This window comes from Diabrotica undecimpunctata, chromosome 9 (assembly GCF_040954645.1).
Source record: "Diabrotica undecimpunctata isolate CICGRU chromosome 9, icDiaUnde3, whole genome shotgun sequence".
NCBI lineage: Eukaryota > Metazoa > Arthropoda > Insecta > Coleoptera > Chrysomelidae > Diabrotica > Diabrotica undecimpunctata.
In genome coordinates, this window is record NC_092811.1 from 83,065,960 (window position 1) to 83,078,403 (window position 12,444).

The 12,444-nt window shown below is 33.5% G+C and overlaps 1 protein-coding gene across 3 annotated transcripts in view; it reads left to right on the forward strand.

Annotated features, from left to right (window-relative positions):
- The window catches only part of LOC140450190 (1-phosphatidylinositol 4,5-bisphosphate phosphodiesterase gamma-1-like), a 196,276-nt gene that overhangs the window by 140,316 nt on the left and 43,516 nt on the right, over positions 1-12,444 (forward strand). For all 3 annotated transcript variants that reach the window (XR_011951982.1, XM_072543651.1, XM_072543649.1), the window contains exon 14: positions 11,894-12,128. Coding sequence is in view for 2 of the 3 variants with exons in the window: in XM_072543651.1 (XP_072399752.1) it covers positions 11,894-12,128 (235 nt within the window). In the remaining variant the exon portion in view is untranslated. The remainder of the gene's footprint in view (positions 1-11,893; positions 12,129-12,444) is intronic.

A 12,444-nucleotide genomic window follows, 5' to 3' on the forward strand; every position in this document is an offset into this window, starting at 1 on the left:
TACAGTTGAGTCCACGATTATTTACCCGTGCGTCATTAGTACCTGGCGAGATAAAACACATACTTTTGATCTAGCATCATTCTCTTCCACGCATGAAACTAAAGACAAACCAGCTGCCGCCTGGTAGTAAGTAAAAACACATGTTATTTTTATGAACGCACTAGACTCAGTACATTGATATAGTTTAGATTTACCCATATCAAAGATATAGGTAGAAAAAAAGACGTTTTCATATTTATTTTAAGTACAATTTGTGACGTTTCTGGTTTATGGCTGTCAGTCTGTTGAATTTTTTGCTGTTTATTTGACGAATTTTTGCATTTTTAAAGTTTGTTTACCTTTACTTTTATCGAAAATAAGTAATTTTCTGTGAATCTTTTCCCTTTTAGTTTTTTGTTTGCTTTCATTAACGTTATACCACTGACAAGTTTTTAAAAGTTTGATTTTTACCAAGAATTTTATAATTTTTCTTTTATGGTCTTTACAGCTTTCAAGCCAATTAGTAGTTAATAAAATATGCTTAGTCACATAGGTTTCAGTTTCAATTCAAACATGGGCAAATTACCCTCTGTTTCAGGTTACTGATATCCATCAATATAATATCAATATTCCCGCAGTTTTTTTGCCAAATTTTTGTGCGCTTTACGTCGTTCAGGGAAAATTTAAAGAAAGATATATTATTATTTGTTCCATCATTTCTTCCAAAACATCCCGCGTAAACACACTTATGCGTTACAGAGGCCATTTTATCTAAGTTGTGAATCCTTTTTTTTAAATTCCGCTATAACTTGTCACAACACTTGTCACAGATAATACACCTATAGGGTAAGTTCGGCCCTGACACTACTCCTACCTCCTCGCAAGTCAGAGAGAGAATGAGAAATCTCGATACGTTTTTCGAGTAACGCCATCTAGTTGATACGTCTTTCGGTTACCACGAGGTGAGCTATCTAGTGGGTGGTTTATAATCAATGGTATAGTGCAACACATTTAAGTTTGGGAATGTGACATAGTTTGTAGCCCCGCGCCGGTGGGCGGACGATTTCTACCAGTGGCAGGCGAAAACAGGTAGATTTAAAATAATTTTTCATAAGTATATTCAATTAAACTGAAGAATGAATTTGTTAATTTTTATTTTCATAGTTTCTATTCATTACTAAGCTTATAGTCATTTTTTTATGGTGAGTAAAATATTAGGAGTACTTAAATAAATAACAAATTTCTCAATACGTACAATTTATTAACATTACCACGAAAGAAGGGTTTCAACGATACAAAAAAATAATTAAGTAGTTTATTTTAACTACTTAAATAATATATTTATTTGTCTAAATATGAATTTAATGCCTTAATTATGATTCTAAGATCTCTATTCCTGAATTTGAATCACTATCTTCATCCTCAGAAAGGCTTTCTTCGGATGAACAAGTATTAACAACAAATTGTCAACAAAGTGGTAGAACGTAGTGTCCAATAAATTTAATGTTCTTTTTCGATGTGAGTGTTTCCATATTTTTGTATGTGTTCACATATATCAGTCCATTCTCCATTTTTCTATTAACACTTCTGAAAATGTTGTTTTTGGGCTATTTTTAACATCATTTATTTTAAATTTTGTATTATGAGTTGCCACTCTACCTTTTACTAAAGCCCATATTTTTCCATAAGGTTTAACTCCGGATGATAGGGAGGCAAGGTAAGTACTTTATGTCCTTGTTTTTTAAGCTCGTATGCTAATAATCTAATATATAAACAGGTAGAAAACGTAGTTTATGGGCTTGTATAATTTAAAGGCGGGTACACATTTGCGAGCAGAACTGTTCGCGAACCGTTTGTGAGCGCTATATTCGTTAATGTGTACGGCAGAAAAAACCGCTTGCGTACTGTTTCATCGTGACTCGTCGCGAACCAAATTGTTGCGGTTTATTTCACGACTTCAAAGGAAGCTCGGCTTTCAGTTTGGACGGCGCTTACTAGACGCAGCGAACATTTTTATTGTCTCTTATCTTATCTAAAGTCTTATCAAATCGACATTGTGTGAATGACGTGTTCCATCCTAGAGAGACGTGAGAAAACAGTAAACTGATTATTGTACATATTTTTATTTTTGTTAAACAAGCAAATGCTGTTTTGATTTAACATTTTCGATTGTGCCTTTCGTGTGTGTGGGGGAGACTGGTGTGGGTTGTTACAAATCTCACAAATTGTTTTTTTGAGTCAGTTGAAGTTTTTGAAATTTTTAATTTATTCTAGCCTATACTAGGGAGTCTATTACACAGTATCTTTGGCTCAAAAGCTGGTTAAGTATTACAGAAATGATTGCTGGTGTTGATTGTTAGAGAAATTAACCCATAGAGTAAATAAATTAAATAGAAAGTAGTAAAAAATATATTTAATACTACAATGACAGAAAAGAATATGTGTAAGCGTTCGAAATAAAACCAATAACAAATGCTGGTAACATATTTTTAAAGAGAAAACACTAATCACAGTCAGATTTACAATTAAAGCAAATGTATAATGGGCTTTTGTTTATACAGTTTAAATGGGTAACGTGCTTACATTCTCGACATTGTACTAACCACCAATCTTCGGAGCTTGATGAATATGGACCACCGCATACCAAGCACAAAACTTCCTCATTGGAAGACTCTTTTTCGGTTGCTTTCAGGGCTGCTTTTCTCTTTTTGATATTTTTCTTTAATTGCAAAGATTTTGTCTTTAGATTATGTTCAACCTGAACTTTACGCTTGAAGGTGTCCCTTTTCTTCGAATTTTCTTCTTCAATCAACATCTTCTCTGGTGTATCAGTCAGAATATAGCTGCCTTTCGTCTCGTTCTTCCTTCTTTTTTGAGTTTGGTTAGATATGCTTTCGGCAGTGGCTTAATATCTTGAGGCGAAATAAATACAGCTGGATTATTAGGCTTGGCTGACGGAATAGTGTGTATTTTAGGTGACAAGGTAGTGGATGGACCCGGTTGACTTTTCAAGTGACTGTTGTCTTGAACTGTAGGTGGTTCAGGTTGATTAATTTCTATGGTTTCTTCATATAGAGGTCTATGAGTTACGGTCTATGAGTTGATGCAGTAAAATCACTATCGTTGGAAAATATCTTGATTGACAGGCCAAATACCAGTGCAGGAGAAACCAGCAAGAATATTGACAGGCATAGTGGTCAAAGGAAATGATGTTCTCATAATTGAAGACCAATCGTATAGTCATTCTTTTTTCAGCATTGTTTTTCATCCACTGATTTATTATCTAAAGGTTTAAGCCTATGTGAAGTGTGCGGCAGAAATGAAAGTGGAGTAATGAAATTAGCTCTCCAAAATTCAATCAGAGAAATTGAAATATGAGACTAGTGGTTGTCTAGCAATACAAGCACTTTATTGGCTTCACTTGATTTTACGTGTTTCGTAATAACAAGAAATTCATTATCTTGCGTCCATCCAGACTTATTTCCAGTTCCTATACACTCAACTGGTCCATCTCTAATAAAGTGGTCTTGAAAACGTAACCGTGTGAAGACGAACATTGGAGGTACGGTATTCCCCACTTGCTTAGTTTTTTTTCTAGCTATAACTTTGGATAGCTTGTAAGGCTCAAAATTATATCTGTCTAATTTAGTTGACAATTTATTAAAAAAGTTTACATTTTCTTTACTAAAATTCATTGCTCGTGAAGGGCTAGTAGCTTGAGGTGTACAAAGACTTAAATTTGAATTTCGTCGCATGAATGCAATAAGCCAATCTTCACTTGCACGTTCAGTCGTGTCCAATTTTTCTGGGCAGGGCAGTCTGTTACACTTTGCAAATTAAAAAGCTAACTTGCGTAAATCTTTTGTGGTAAGTCCGAAATACAAATATACAGCAGTTTCGCAGTATTTAGCAAGCTGTAACTCCATTTCGTCATTAAATACTCTGTTGTGAGGATTGTATCCAACCAGAGATTGTGAGTTTTCAGCTAACGATTTAACATAGCGATATAAAGAATCGTGACACATACCATAATCTTTAGTTACTTTTCTAATAGATTGGTTAGTATCTATTTCCTTCCTAGCTGCTTCGTCATAAATAACTATTGGTGTTAACCCCAATAATTGGTTAAATGTGCACTGGAACCAGTCTCTTAAATTGCGCAGCCAAGATATACGTCGTCTCCCCACGCTTCGTTTGCCCTGAATCTTTCCTTGGATAATTAACTGGAACAATCGGTACTTTTTCCCTCTCATCACATGACCAAAATATTCCATAGAAAATAATTAAACTCTATTAAATAATAGTATAATAGGTGTAAATTGTAACATGTTAGAAACGACACCGCAGTGTGTGTTACAATCAACACCAAGTTAACCTATAAATAAGAAAGATGATTTTTGTATATATTATGCCCTTCATAGAAAAAGTTAGCTACAGTAAACGGAGGTAAAGATGTTAAAAATCAACAATTTGTGGCGCAACTAAAATTTACTTTTATGATGATGATAGAAACAAGTGACTCTAACTTGTGCAGTAGGTTACGGCCAACTCTGAAACTACAGTCGGTGGTGTGAGGCAGATATCCGTCTATGCATATTAGTGCGTTTTGATTTATCTCAAATGATTGCGCCAATATCACTCTTGTTACAAATGACACTAGTCTCCCCTACGTCTCCAAAATGTGTACGCATTTTGACGTTGAGTTCGCGGTTTTTAGTTTAATTGGTTTAAATTTTGTACGGAAAATGAAATATTTTGTTGACTGAACATGAAGCTAGAAACGTGACGTAATAAATACCCTAATTACAAATTAAATGAATATGACGTGTCCCTAGAGACGTGAGAAAACAGTAAACTGATTATTGTTAAACAAGCAAAAACAGAAACATAATCAGAAACATAATCAGTACCCAAATTATAAATAAAATGAATCATTTCGCACATATGTGTGTTCGTTGTTGGTTTGTCGCTTTCCATGGATCGAGATAAGTATGCGATCAGTACGATGTAGAATATTTTTCAACGATCTGTACGCGTACGGTTCGCGAACAGTTCTGCTCGCAAATGTGTACCCGCCTTTATATAACTCCGGCACAATTTACCACAATCCCTACGGCTATCAGACGTCACATTTTTTTTCTATTAGCACATTACGATAGAATACATTATCAACTACATTACAATTTTTGGCAATAAAGCATAAATGTCATAAAATTATCGTACAAATTATTTTAGAGGATTTTTCTGCGAATTAAAATAAATATTGTATAATATTATGTTTACTAAATGTTGCTTTATCAAAAACTTTTTGCTGAACGACCTTTGCCTCGTTATAGTTTCGTAGATAGTCGTTAATAAGCTTTTTACGAAATTTTTCTCAACAATAGAATTTGATTTATTATGAAATTTTAAAAGTAATTATGGCTTATATTACTGTTATTGTTATTATCAACATTTTGCACACCTATTGTCTTCGGTTTTTCGCTACCTGCAGTGTGTTCGAAATGATTTGAAGAGTATCTGTTCATAAGTATGATGGTTTAATTTTGTTTTCATCTTTTTAGGAACCTCATTGTTAAATAGCTACTCCATCATGCAACCTCTTTTGTTCACTGCTTGGCATAGATCTCTCCCATTTTTCGCCACTCTTCACGGTTGTGTGCGTCTTGTTGCCATTTACGTTTTTGCGTATTTTGCGTCAATTAGTTTTCTGGTTCATCTTGAGTCTTTTAGTCTTGCTATGTAACCTGCCCAATTCCATTTCAGCTTGGCTATACGTTCGACGACATCAGTGATACCTGTTCTTTTCCTTAGGTCTTCGTTCCTTATTTTCTCTTTTTTGTCACGCCGAGAATCGATCTTTCCATGCGCCTTTGTGTCACTTGCATTTTTAGTGCTGTTGTTTTTGTGAGTTTCTGCTCCGTATGTCATAATAGGAAGAACGCATTAGTCAAATGTCTTCCGTTTCATACTATCGGGATGTTGCTCTTAAAGATGTGAACCGAGTCCAAGCAAGTGTTATTCGTCGTTAAAATTCACAGGTATCACTGATTATCCTTGCTTATTCTCATTTCATGACCGAGATATATGTACTTTTCTGTCAATTCTACCACTTGATTTTGGATGGTTAGGTGTTCACTGGGAACCAAATTTGTCATAAATTTGGTCTTACTGATGTTCATTTTTAGACCTATTGTTGAAGATACGTTTTCTAATTCTTGTAGCATTTGTTGTGATTTACGCAGATCTTCGGTAATAAGTACTATATCGTCGGCAAAAGTTTGGTACATTGTTTGTACTAACTTTGTAAGCCGGTAGTCTATTCTACTATTGTTCAGAGCATTTATAATGCTGTCTAATTTCACGTTATCAAAGGCTTTGTGAAAGTCTACGAAGATAAGTACCAGTGATCTGTTATATTCTACTGATTTTTCTATTAAGGTTTTTACTGTTTGTAGGTGATCGTTTGTTCCGAATTTTGAGCGGAAGCCAGCTTGTTCTCGGAGCTGGAAGAAATCGAACTTTGTTTCTAATCTTGTAATTATTCGGGTAAACATTCGATAGATGTAGTTCAATAAGCTGAATGGTCTATAGTTTTCTAGGTGCGCCTTGTCTCCTGTCTTGTGTAGTAAAATTGTTAATGAATTGTTCCATGTTTCCGGTATGCAACAATCTGTTAGACAAAGGTTAAACAAAATTTTTATTTGGTTGAGAAAGGCACTTCCGCCCATCTTTATAGCTTCTATTACGACTCCATCTTCTCCTAGTGCTTTGTCGTTTTTCATCTTTTTAGTTATCAGCAATGTTGTTTTACTCCGAGAGTTCAATTTGATGGAGGTGGTATAATGCTGTGGGTAGGCATTTAACTAGAGGCTCATACAGAACTTGTTACAATTCAAGCGGGCAATTAGAACGCTCAATGGTATATTCAACAATGTTTGGAAGATCATGTAGTGCCATTTGCCCCATTTATTTGCCACGTTTATTGTTTTTTCTCTGTAACATTCTTGAGTTGTAATAAATTTGACTTTTAAATTTTGTTTATTATTAAGGCTGTTTTATCGGTGCATCAAAACCTAGGGACAGTGTTTTCTCTGTTATTTACTGACAAAATGTCTCGAAATTTGGACACGTTATTCGAAATTATGTTGCCTTTAAACTGATGGTTTTACTTTTTTTATTTTTTTGAAACTTCTGTTGAAAAATTGGAATATACTGTTTAACGTTCTATTATAACCAAACTTTTTACGCCCATCACTCGAAAGAGTTTTTTTTTTCTGTAATCGTTGATTTTTATTTCACCTTTCTGTGTCCAGTAATAATCGAGAAAAGCGTGTTCCAAATTTAAAGAAAATTGCTAAAAAAATACTGAAATCTAATAGTGAAACGTGTTACTCATCATTGGGCTTAGTTTCATCGTTATCGCCTTCGTGACGTCAAATCTCATGAACGTACGGTCAGTTAGTTCGTGTTAAAACTAATTTGAATGGAGAATAATGTATTTGTTGTCATTAAACTACCCGTCGGCCGGCGGCACTGAGTAAAGATGGTCTCGCGTAAGCAGTGTGGAAAAGTAAGTGATACGCCCATTTCAAATCGCAGTTGGCTTGAACTGCTAAAACAGCCTTAAATACTCAATTGGGAACATCTTAAACTTTTTAAACGCCAGTTTTTAGGAAAAATCTGAGTGTCCGGTTAATTTTGTATCCCAGTGTATTTAACAAATTTTGAAAATTACCAAAATCAAATTTTTTGTAGAAAAAAATTTTAAAGAACTTAAATGTATGGTGTGTGTATGTGTGTGTGTAGGTGTGTGTGTATGTGTGTGTGTTTGGGGAGTTGTCTTGGAAGCTAGTCCTTCAGCCACAGAATTGTAATATAAGATTATTGTTTTAAACAATATAACCAACTTGTAACGTTATAAACGTCACATCTTTATTAATTTATATTTAAATAATTACTTTATTTTAATTTCTTTATTAATTCATTAATTCCTTAACATTTAGTTTCTTTTTTACTATTTTTTCTTCAAAAAGTACTTGGCGCCCTGTCTTTCTTTTCTTTCTCTTTCTCTCCGGTAGAATAAATATTTGCCTTATCTCTCTCTCTCTCTCTCTGTCCGGTAGACTAAGTATTCTGAGAAAAACTAATTCTGTCATAGGCTTACGTCCTATGTCATCTGTGCTAACTTCATGCAGTCCCTTCCTATTTTCTGTCAATCACCTTTAATGGTGGGATTATTTTTTGTTTATAATTGAAATTTATAAGTGAAGGCAAAGTTATAATAAGCTTCATTTTATGGTCTGCAATATTCTGTTTTTAATAAATATGATTATTTAAAATTTGTTTTATTAGCCATCAGCTGGGGGTTCAGGTTTGATTCCTAGTTTAAGACAAAACGAACTCACACTTGAAATACTGAGCTAGGCGAAGCATAGACGATAAGCTCCCATGGTTGATTGAGGTATTATTTTTATAATAGTATTTCAATTCACTTTGGTAGTCTTATCGTTACAAACTTTAAAGAGAATGGTACATATTAGTTCATATATTTCTGTACTGTCTAAGGAAAGTAAATAAGGGAGTCCAAATTTTAAGATCTGATAGTTTTGAATACAGCTGATCTGTTTCATACTTTATCGCATTTGAAAAGAATATGATTGATGTCACATTGTGATATATTATCCCATGTGCATACCCCAGAAGGGATAATATTCAACTTAGACAAGTGAGTTGGGAATGCGCCATGATTAGTTTTCAGGCGTTTAATTGTTACTGTCGACTTCTTTGGCATTGCATATGTAAATATAGGCAATATCTTGTAGTAAGGTAGGGTGGATAGTATAATACTGATTATTTTTGAGTTCGTTGCTGTGTGTTTCTATTTTATTAAAATTCTGTTGTTATAATGTTGCTGTAAGTCATCCAACGTGAATATGGGTACACCTTATCCAACATGGGCAGCATATTTAGCTAGCTGGTCAACCAGTTCATTTCCCTTGATGCCAGTGTGACTTTTTACCCAAATAACTGTAATATCTTTACTATCTATTTTATTTTTAAGAGCATAAAGAGTAATATTTCTTTTATATTGTGTCATATTTGAGTTTAATCCTTTAATGACCGATAATGAATCTGCTAATGTAACTGCTTTATTTAATTTATGTAAATCTAGCCAATCTAATGTTTTTTCAATTGCTACCGCTTCAGCAGTATATTATTGAACAATGTGATAGGAGTTTAATTCTCAAAGATTCGCTTTTATGTGGACTGTAAACTGCACAACCTGTGACACCATCCTCTTTTTTGGAGCCATCGGTATATATTATTAGGTGATCATTATAGTCACTGAATAGGGATTTAAGTAAGATAATTTATTTGTGGATATTCTATGAACTTTGGTATGATGACGCTTGGTTTATTTAATATTACCTGAAAATCAGCTTTATATATTGGTAATCCTTTTTCTCTACCATAGATATTAGAATACTCGTTAGTTTCTAAGAAAGCATCAGCAAGTAGAGGAGAATTTTTGATGCGCCAATATTTATTGGAGAGGTTTTCAATAGATAACTCATACAGTTGATTAAGTAGATTATTATTATTTAATCTTCAGAATATGTTTAATTGTCATAATTTCTCGACGATTTTGAAGAAGAATTTGGTTACTTTCAGCAAGTAGAACAGGGCAAGGAGTAGACGTCATGGAGCCCAAGCATATTCTTAGACGTTTGAACTAAATGCGGTCTACAGTTAATAAATATGTTTTACTGGCGGCATCATACGGAATGCAACCATAGTCTCCAATTGATCGCACGTAGGCTCTGTAAAACATCAGTGCAACTTTAGTGTCAGCACCTTATCTACGATTAGTGACATATTTAAGGATATTAATACCTTTTTTACACCTGCTTTTTATATATTCAACATGTTTTGACCATAAAAGTTTCGAATCAAGCAGAATACCTGGATATTTGTATTCTTTGACAATAGGTATATCAAAACCAGACAGTTTTGTTTTTGTCAGGCGTACGAATCCCATGTCTAGTGAATATCATTATGGCTGATTTGTTAAGGGAAATGGTCAGTTCGTGATTTCTTATACAAATATTCACCTTTTGCATGATGAATTCCAGAGCCTCCAGGCAATCAGTATACGAGTTAAGCTCTGTATAGATGCATATGTCATCGGCGTATTGAATGCAATTAATTAAATTGTCAAACATGACATAAATACTTGCTGAAAATATGTTGAACAATAACGGACTTAAAACAGATCCTTGTGGGACACCTGTACGAACTATTCTAGGACTATGTAGTTGGTTTAAATGATCTTTAATATATATAACACGATTATTATAAAGATAAATAATATTAGTCGCTATATTGTGAGGTAATCCCATATCGTATAGTTGTTTGTGTAACATGGTTTAACAGAATCATATGCGCCTTTTAGGTCTAAAAACAAACAATCATGATAGTTGTTTCTGGAAAACGTTATTTGAATGTCGGTAACTACATGTGATATTGCATCCAGTGTACCAACACCAGCCCTAAATCTATATTATGTACTTGGTAGAATACGATAATGTTCTATAAGCCATTCTAACCGAGTCTTAGTAAGTCTTTCAAATGTCTTACACATTAATGATATCGGTCTGTAAGAAAAGGAGAGTGTTTTATCTTTATTAGGTTTAAAAATTTAACAGATAACGATTTCTTTCATATGATCAACATATCTTCCATTGAAAAGCCAATCGTTGAAAATTGTTAGTAGACTTCTTTAGCTGTAAGTTTTACTGTTATCCTGAATAGGCGGATATGGCGGATCAAATTTGTCGAGCATCTGTTTTATTAGTTCATTTGATAGAGGATACCGTCTTGAATGATAATTTTTATTCACTAGTTTATTAACAAAATTCCAAGTTTTACTGATGGAGTATTTTTGTTTATTTGTAAACAGAAGTTTACTTTTGGCTTGAATCTGTTTGTATTTAATTATAATTTTTTGTGTGGAAGTTTTCGTAAAATGATCATATTTTTGTATTCATGATCCCACCAGGCTGGAGTTTGAGATTTTGGCTGAAAGGAATTTTTGATATTTATAGAAAATGAGGCAGCATCGTCAATTGTCTTTAAAAGGAATTCAAAACGTTCCGCTGAAGTGATATTATCGGTTATATTTTCAGACAATGTTTTTCTATATGACATTTAAAGATATTCCAGTTTGCTGAAGACTCGTTCGATTTTAAGGAAGGAATATTGTGCATGGGTGATATTCCAAGTCTTTAGTGATTTCTATAGGTAAGTCAGTTGAACCGAGGGTATCGGGAACGGGATCCCATGTTGTGTATCCAATTAGATTGGCTGTAACAAGGGATAGATCCACCATTGATGGAAGTTCATTAGGTCTTGTTATTTTGATCGGTTACAGTCGTTTAGCAATACTAAATTACTGTTATCTAGCGCGTCCACTGTACACTTGCCCTGAGCGGAATCTTTAATTTCTTTTTTTTCATAATAACTCAGGCTATGGTGTGCTTTCAATTTTAACTTGATATTGTGCTTGTTGAGCTAGTATTTACAAAAAAATAGGTTTCTACGGGAATACGTTTACTAAACTAAGTTAGTATACAGAGCCACAATAACGAAAATATTTTATGTTACGCCGACCTACATAAGCATACTTTAGGAAGTTTCACATAAAATTTAATAGTATGTCGGCAATGAAACGTTACTAGTAGCGACTATAAGGCAACTATAAAATTTAATATTGGATTATTGGCAATTTAGCAAATAGGTATACAAGGAGCATTTTTGTTAGTATTACATTTTAAAATGTTTTGTTAAATCAATTCATACAGGCTATAAGAATATTTTATAATACAATTTTGTACTTTTTGTATTTTTCTAGGCTGAAAAAGGGAACTGCAAGTCCTTTTGTAGAGATCGAAGTTATCGGTGCTGTATACGATTCAGGAATAAAACTTGTTACCAAAAATATTGTTGATAACGGATTAAATCCTAAATGGAATGAAGAAATATGTGAGTTTACTGTAACTAACCCAGATTTTGCACTGCTGAGATTCCTTGTACAAGATGTAGATGTTTTTGGAGAACCTAATTTCATCGGCCAGGCTAGTTATCCTGTAAGTATATATTTTTGTCTATGGATACGTATTAAGATGAGAAGATAGTATAAGAGAAGAAATTTATCCATAACTATGTCATCGATTTTTGGTCTAGCAATGGACTGTGCTGTATCTTCATTATTAGCGAATATATTTATAGAAAACTTACATAGAAATTGTTTTATAAAATCCGGCCTGATTATTGTTTTATAAAAAAAACATACAGAAGTTAAAACACTTCACCATTGTATTTAGGTATATAAAAACATATAGTTAAAACTTTTACAAGTGTCGTCAAAATTTATACAGTAGCAGCATAACGTTTTGGCTAACA